Source organism: Nilaparvata lugens, chromosome 2 (genome assembly GCF_014356525.2).
Source record: "Nilaparvata lugens isolate BPH chromosome 2, ASM1435652v1, whole genome shotgun sequence".
In the NCBI taxonomy this organism is placed as follows: Eukaryota; Metazoa; Arthropoda; class Insecta; order Hemiptera; family Delphacidae; genus Nilaparvata; species Nilaparvata lugens.
In genome coordinates this window covers 6,129,171-6,137,880 of record NC_052505.1, presented here as the reverse complement: position 1 = coordinate 6,137,880, position 8,710 = coordinate 6,129,171, and the positions used below count along the sequence as shown (strand labels likewise).

Below are 8,710 nucleotides of genomic sequence, written 5' to 3'. Positions count from 1 at the left end.
GGAAAACGCAATGAATGGATTATTGATTAGAGTTGGCTTGGCTTGATTAAGAATGTGCTCAAGCAGAAAAGTTATAACCTAGACTTCTACCTTCATCATACTACTTTGTGTTCTATTTATTGGAGAATCATCAGTCCTATAAATAGAAATGTATTATTAATATTAACCAACTAATTATAACTAACTTATGTTAGTTATGTCCCATAACTAATTATAGGAAAATACTGATTAAATTCTCTTGGAATGCAGACAAATTAATTGGATTGACAATAGACGACAGATTATGAGTTATTACTGACTAGAACTCTATAGCCAGTTAAACTCACATCGATTTTTGGACGTTCGATTTTCTGCCATCCTTATGAATTCCACTAGATTAAACGGAACTTGACACACATCATCTGTTCAATCTAAAAGAATTTATAAGGACGGCAAAAAATCGTACGTCCAAAAATAGATGTGTGTGGCTTTTGAGCTAGGAAGTAATCAAGAGTAGGTATTGTGATACATAAGCATTTCAAGTTACAAGAGATGATTTCGAATTTACTCATTTGACTTCTTAACGTCAAAATGGAATCAAATTCCATAATTCATTTTCAGTTGATTATCCAGACGTTCATTAAGTTCCGAAGTATAATATATGAAATACAATTGAATTCTGAATACTTACCACTACTTGATAATGCGTTGCGCTTGATAATATATTTAGGAATTACAATGATTCATTACCTATTGAATAATATGACTTCATAAAATTTGAAGTCAGGGAGAATGTCCTATTTCTTTCATGCCTCATACGAAATCGATAGAGAACATTTGATTGTCACAAAAAGATGAGTAGAATGCTTTCTCTGTGAGGTTTCTCCTATTACGACACTTTGTCGTTGCTACTTCAATGAATGGTCAATTTACAAATGTTGAACATTGAAAAAACTCATGAGAAAAATTTCTCTATTTAATGTTAATTGATAATGAAAATTGCTTTCTCAAGTTTAATGGGTAGAGTTACATAGCGAATGATGGCGGGTGAAAACAGAACCAGTTGTCAAACTGAAGTTGAACAAACTAGAGCGCTAACTCAAGACTCAAGACTGCAATCGCCAACCGTAAAATGAAGATTATCCCTACACTAGTGCGCTAGCTATAATACGACACTAATAATGGACATGTTTTAATGGGCATCCGGCTGAATGGATAGTATCCACTCTAGATTTGTTCACTTTCTAATCTTTAAAATAGTTGAGAAATGTGAGAACGATGAGAAAAATGTCAAAAAATAATTTGTGCCGTTTTGTAGGTTTCACGTACATTCAGCAATGGAGGTTAGCTTGAACATCACACCACTCGTAGTGAATGAAGACAGCTCGAGCAAACTAAGAGCTGACGATTTATAAGTATTGAGGAATTATGCCTTCCAATATCCCCTATTCTAAAAAACTTCCTACATTCCAAGTTCCATGGCTAAACCATGTTTTAGAACTCACTATCGTTCACTATAGACTGTATTCAACGCTGAAAAGATAAGAAAGTGGATACTTTTATCACTCAAGAATTGCAATCCATGTTGGCTGCTGCTATACCATGCACAGCATCAATAAATCTTGAATTATATTTCACTTGATAATAATTTGCTAACTTTTCTCTAAGAGTTGAAAGCATATTAAGACGTGAGGTTTATCGCAATGGTAAGTGCTGTAAATGAGAATGGAAGATGTTAGGACTGGTGTTAGAGAGGAAGAGAGGGTGTGAGAGATAGAGAGTAGAGGAAAATAGAATGAGCGAGCAGAAAAAGAGAAAGCTGATATGATAGAAGAGATGATTTTTCATTGCACCTGTAGCTCAACTTCTCGTTGTTTGTATGGTATTCTACTTTTATCTGAATTCTGAATACGGTACCTTACAATAAATTCTCTATACACTCTTTAACATTCATAGTACTTAATATTTAGTATCGCCCAGACCAAGTATCAGAAAGCCTTTCCACGACGATGTTCTCATCCAGCAAGCAATCGATGTTTCTCTATTTATAAGTTTATTGGAAAGAACATTGCAGCTATGCAATCAATTATGGGAGTGTCAAACTTCAATGAGATAAATAAGACTTGAAACTAAAATCCGTTCTGTTTGCAATAGGTCAGTGCATCAGTGATGCTATTTTACTAAAACTCTTGATATTATGACATATTGGTCGTATTGATATATAAGTCCTATAAGACCACAGACAAGAAATCCGACTTTAAGACAGGCCTAAATCTGTTATAAGGCTTAAATATCGGGGCACCGAGTTTCGCTCGTTATTTTAATTTATTGATAAACAGAACAAAATTCTCTAAAATGATCGTGTTTATATTTTACATCTGGCTATACGTCAGCTAATGAATTTCGGGGATGCGATATTTTGATTTTCCACAGAAGCACTCGCTCACTTTCTACTATCCACAGACGACGACAGTCTCAGCTGTTTCAGCCTGATTAATTATCCGTTTAATGTCGTTCAGCGAGTTTTCCCAAGGATGAGACCTAGTGCAATCGAATTTTTATATCATAAACCTACTATGTTCCAAATCTCGTGAAAATCGTTAGAACCGTTTTCGAGATCCGTTGAACATAAATAACCAGATATAAAAATATAAACAGACCAGCCGTCAGGCTTGCTTCGATCGCCATATCCGTCTTGCCCGGGGGCTCCGCCCCCTGGACCCTCGACTGGAACGACCAAAAATGAGATCAGCGGGCTCGCTTCGCTCGCCTGCATTTTTCATTTAAGTATGCTTCATTCCATCTGAAAGTCAAAGCTGAGAAAGCGCAAAAAAACCGCTGGAAAAACGCTGATTTTGGGCGTATCTTTGGCGTTATTTCAAATTCCTTCTAACACAACATTATTACACCCTAGCTGAGCTTCTGTGGTTTAAATTTGAACATTTTCTGTTCATTTGTTCTCGATAAAGCTGAGAAAACGCTGGAAAAACGCAGATTTTGGGCGTATCTTTGGAAATTTTTCCAAATCCGTTCTTAGTGCGCCTAACTTAGGACCAACTGAACATACCTACCAAATTTGAACGTTTTTGGTCCGGTAGATTTTTTGTTCTACGAGTGAGTGAGTGCCATTTTGCTTTTATATATATAGATATACAGAAATTCCTCGCTTAATATAATAGGATAGTATTGGTCGGTTACGGTCTTCACCCAGTTTGTATTAAACTAGCTAATTTCAGATCTTCTATGCTGTAGAAGTAGTCTTCTTGTTTCTTTTCTTGAAACATGTGCTCATAAGAACTGAATTCAGTCTTAACCACGTCTTAACCACGAAAACGAAATGGATTACAGTAGCCTTTTTGTTCCAATATTAGCTTGAAATCAGCCTTGGTTAGTGAAGATAAGAACTTGTTACTAGTTGCTGTCCTCACCGAAGTACTCTCCGTGTTTTGTTTCCACATAATTGCTCACTGAACAAAATCGCATCTTAAGTGAACCAAAAAATATAGTGTCGCTGATAAACTGGTTGAAACGGGACGTTTGGAAATTGATTCCTGAATTATTATATCCATCACTTACACTTGCTCTACACTTTACACAGTACACACGCATTGGCATTGTAGAGGTTGTCCTTCGTAATGTGCTCACAACAAAACAACACATTTCTCAAGGTCTACTGGAGGAAACACTCTTATTACATTAATGACTAGCCGTGCTTAGGCATTGACAGAAGGTTTAGTACAATATTTCAAGGGAAATAATCTAAATAGGCCAGCGAGGAGGCAATGAAACAAACGTAGTTTATTCGCGTATTAGCTTTTTAGAACTTGTTTTTAAAGTAATAAAACTCACCTTGTTAATTCAACTCTCATGAAGTTTTGAAATGTCTTTCAGATGACTGTAATAATGTCTTATCGAAAAGATCTGATGTGCATGCTAAAATTTTCCATTGAAGAAATAACCCTATTTCACATTGTCAATTCTTCCAAGAAGAAGCTAGAGTTGTTTGTATATTATTATAGTTTTTAAAATTCATTAAGATGAAAAAGCATGGAATCGATTAACTGCCCACACACTAGACGTACAACGTACATAGGGCGGATTGCCAGATAATAACAAATTCTTTTTTAGTTTGACATCAGCTAATCAATTTTATTTTACTCAAACCCATTGAATTCGATGATGACTTAGCTCCTACGTAAACGGTTTCCGTTGAGGCTGCTGATGTATTTCAATACTTGGAGCTTGCAATACATGTCATGCTTAGACAATTATTCCAGGAATGAATTAACATTGAAGATTAAAGGAGTGAAATCTGAACTGAATGAGACCGAAAATTCAAATTGTTTCCAATGAACCATGTAACTATCAAGGGTAAAATATTTAAAAAAAAACTTCAATCGATTTCCCTGAATATTACAAAGGTACATTATTGGTTTGAGTTGAAATGATGTTGCCATCATCCATCTGCTCAACCCCAGTTGAATTTAATTGAGTAGGGTATACGAGTACATGTATACTCCGGGCATACTCTATGTTTTTCATAAGTGAAGTTTAATGCAAACCTCCCAGTGAGTTTGTTTCACTTTCTCCCTTCAAAAATTGCGTTCAGCAAGGTATGAATAATTGTAACTCTCTAAAACTACATTGTTTGAAGGAGCAGCTAAATAATAATAATAATAATAATAATAATATAATAATAATAATAATAATAATAATAATAATAATAATAATATAATAATAATAATAATAATAATAATAATAATAATAATAATAATAATAATAATAATATCGAGTGACCTGGCTGGCTCAGGTCTGGTGTCAGAGTTTTCAGGTCGCAACTGATCAATTTCAGGGCCTCTGACATGACCTAACGACTGCTGTTTGGCAGCCGGGACCGACGGCTTAACGTGTCCATCCGAAACACGGGAGTGGCCCGAGATAAATATCTTGCCCGGGCCGAGATTTGAACCCGGGCCTCTAAATCATAAAGCCAGCATCTGATCCACTCGACTACGGCCACTCCGTAAGGAGCAGCTTATTTTTACTGAATTTTATCAAAATTTAGAATCAAGTAGTATGATATAAGAAGAAAAGGGGTTGTAATATTATAAAGTACATAATGGGAGGATGCAACAGTTAGGTGCTAGAATATGATAGATTGTGAGGGGCATTAATGAAAACACTGTGTCTGTATTATGAAATCTCTCAAAATCACAAGTGAGATGCATTAAATTTAGTCTAAATAAACATCAAAAATTTGTCGCGAAGTAGAACCCTATATCGTTGGAGTTGACGTTACAGTTATCAAATCTCTAAAGTCTAGAGTTTTTGTCCACGCTTCACAGAAGTGTGGTGTAGGGGTAAATTACAAAGTTCAAATTAGTATTATTAAGTAAAAAATAAATGATTGACTGAAGAAGAAGAAGAGTAAGAAAATGAAGTCGGTAAGTCAAAGAAGAATGTCGGAGGTCGAAACTCCCCAAGTACCGTTTCGCCAGTTTCTCCCGTTTATTTCTTTATTTAAAGTAAATCGGTCGGGAGTCAAACGTCAGCGTTGATTTACACACACGACTGATATAATTAATTATGCCTTCTAAGCAGATTCGTGTATTCGTTGATAATAATCGTGAGTTAAACTTCATTTTCCCATCCTCGGAAATTAACACATCTGTTTGAAATCTTCGAATTTTCCTTTGCGATTAACATGTTGCAACTGACACTGCCGACCAAAATCGTGTTTCACACCTTCCTTGTTGGATTAATAATACTTCACACCAAACTAGCTGTTGTAACATTGCCATTATTGTGGATTCTCCTACTACTACATAGATATCAAACTCATACTGAATATAATGTATGCCAGGTTGCGATATCACGATTCATTAACGGTGTAACAGTATTCTCTGATGATCTTCAGCAATTTGTTTCATCTTAATTCTCTATTGAATCCAACAACACTGATTCTTCCATCTTTATATTTCACTAGCTGGCCCAGCGAACTTTGTACCGCCAAATAGTGTAATGCATCTTATGACAAACTTTAGCTGGATGCACACCTGAGGAGGCGCCATTTTATTTATATGGATAATTTCCCAACTGCAAAATAAATAATTTATTAAAAATCAATTAATTCTGAACACCGAAGACACTACAATTATTCGAAACCAAGCGATGTCTTTAGAGCATGTAAGTCTTTAACCTGAGACCGCACTGTTGAATGGTTACACACAGAACAGTCATTTTGTTTTCAGTCGGGGCGTTCTACTATCTACCGACGGCTGTTGTATGATGCAATGAGACTTGCCCAAAATTGAAATATTTAAGTAGCCTATTTGTATTTCAATTTGTAATGTATATAACATGTACTTGTATACAAAGTATCAATGTTACTGTATCATTATGAAGTGACTTTTGTCAATGCAATTATTTTGTTTGTGACAATAAAACATTCTTGATTCTTGATTCTCCCATAAGGATTACATGTAAACTTTGAAGGACCGTAGGAAAGAGACCAGAAGTCGGATTATAAATTTGATAGCCCTTAAACCTGGTCCTGAACATAACGAACACAACAAAAAATCATCAAATTCGGTGCACTCATAAAAGAGTTATTGAATGTCAAAATTTGAGGCTTGATTTTTATTTATATAGATTAAACTTTGCTGGCAAGACCAAATTAAACGCAGAATCGTGAAACAATATTTTATTTTCTATTATACAATATAATATGAAGCCTGGATGAGAATCAAAAGGGATGAATAGTAGTAGTAGATTCAAAATTGTTTTTTTCCCAACAACTAAAGTTTGCGCTCAAATCAAGTCAATAACAAGTAAAAAAATAGTTTGATTGAATGGGAAGAGAAGTCGGGTTTCTTCATTATTGAATGAAGAACATCAACACATTGATGTTGTCAATGCCACTATTTTGAACAAATATAGTATAAATATAGGGTTCTACTAGTGTAGAATAATTCTACTAGTTACGGGTACGTAAATCCTGGTTACATGGTTACTAGTTACGGGTTCTACTAGTGTAGTATAGTGTAGTTCTACTAGTAAAGTGTTACCGTTCAAGGCCCATTCATAATAATAGTGTTATTGACAACATCAAATGTCGTATTCTTTCAATGAAATGAATAATTCTTATCTTGAACCACTATAATATTAAACAGAGTGGTCAAAAAGTCCGAGAACGGCTTGATATCTCATACACAAAGTTAATTTGACGGTAGGTGTGATTGGGGATCCTACTCAAATTGAAAATTCTACTTCACTATGAGTTTAAAAATCTGGTCCGCCATCTTGGATCTGCCATATTGAACTTTGTTTAACTTTGTTTTTTTTAAATAGGAAGGTGATCATGCAATACATGATTTCGATACAGAATTTCAAGAAAAAAAGAATGGCGAAAACCGCATATCGATATCTCAAACCGTTTAGAAGATATTCACATTATTAATCAATACACCTTATGTATTTCATTTCTGATTTACATGATATTGATTAATAATGTGAATATCTTCTAAACGGTTTGAAATATCGATGTGCGGTTTTCACCATTCATTTTATCTTGAAATTCCGTATCGAAATCATGTATCGCATGATTACCTTCCTATTAAAAAAAAATAAAGCTGCATTCAAGATGGCGGACCAGATTTCTAAAGTCATAATAAAGTAGTATTTTCAATTTGAGTAGGATTCCCAATCACTCCCACCTTGGAACCACATTCTTTCATGAGATACTAAGCCGTTCTCATACTTTTTCTCTCCTTTCTGCTTTGAATAGTATTGATTAATAATGTGAATATTTTCGAAACGATATGCGGTTTTCGCCATTCATTTTTTCTTGAAATTTCGTTTCGAAATCATGTATCGCATGACCACCTTCCTATTTGAAAAAATCTGGTGTGGTACACTCACACAACTTTCCTTGCACATATTTGAAACTACGATCAGACTTCTGTCAGTATATTATGTGTATATATAATTGTTTTCAGAGAACTTTTTCTTTGTGTGAATTGTAAAATTCGATTATTTTTTTCAGTCGTCATTTTTTTAAAGACGTGAAAACAGTTGTTCTACAGATGAAATATCTCTACTATGTGTTCTTTTTATGAACTGCGCTACCTACCTACCTCATGCACGAGAAGGAGGTTACTAAGTCCATTTCCCAAGGATAGGGTGGACCCTCCATTGGTTTCCCAGAAAGGAGACTTATGCCAGTTGATAGAGCTGATAAATAACTATACAGGGTATGAATTTGAAAAAAAATCGGTCAAGTTATTTTTGAGAAACTCGTGAAAAACATGGTTTTTTAGCAGTTATCCGCCATTTTTCTCAAGAATATTACGGAGCTCCTGCAATTTTCCCAGAAAAAAAAACTCATGTCAATTGATAGGGCTTATGAATAGCTATCCATGGTATGAATTTGGAAAGAATCGTTCGAGCCGTTTTCGAGAAAACCGTGAAAAACATGGATTTTTAGTCATTATCCTCCATTTTTCTCAAGAATATTACGGAGCTCATTGAATTTTCCCAGAAATGAGACTCATGCCAGTTGATAGTGCTTATGAATATCTATCTATGGTATGAATTTGAAGAAAATCTTCAGAGCCGTTTTCGAGAAAACCGTGAAAAACATGGATTTTTAGTCATTATCCGCCATTTTTCTCAAGAATATTACGGAGCTCCTGAAATTTCCCCAGAAATGAGACCTATGCCAGTTGATAGG

The 8,710-nt window shown here is 34.9% G+C and overlaps 1 protein-coding gene across 1 annotated transcript in view; it reads left to right on the top strand.

Moving 5' to 3' along the window:
• Positions 1 to 5,414: 5,414 nt before the first annotated feature.
• LOC111060862 (nicastrin) overlaps positions 5,415 to 8,710 on the top strand; it is a 24,581-nt gene continuing 21,285 nt past the window's right edge. Inside the window, exon 1 of the mRNA XM_039419977.1 lies at positions 5,415 to 5,423. Within this exon, the coding sequence (XP_039275911.1) occupies positions 5,415 to 5,423 (9 nt within the window). The remainder of the gene's footprint in view (positions 5,424 to 8,710) is intronic.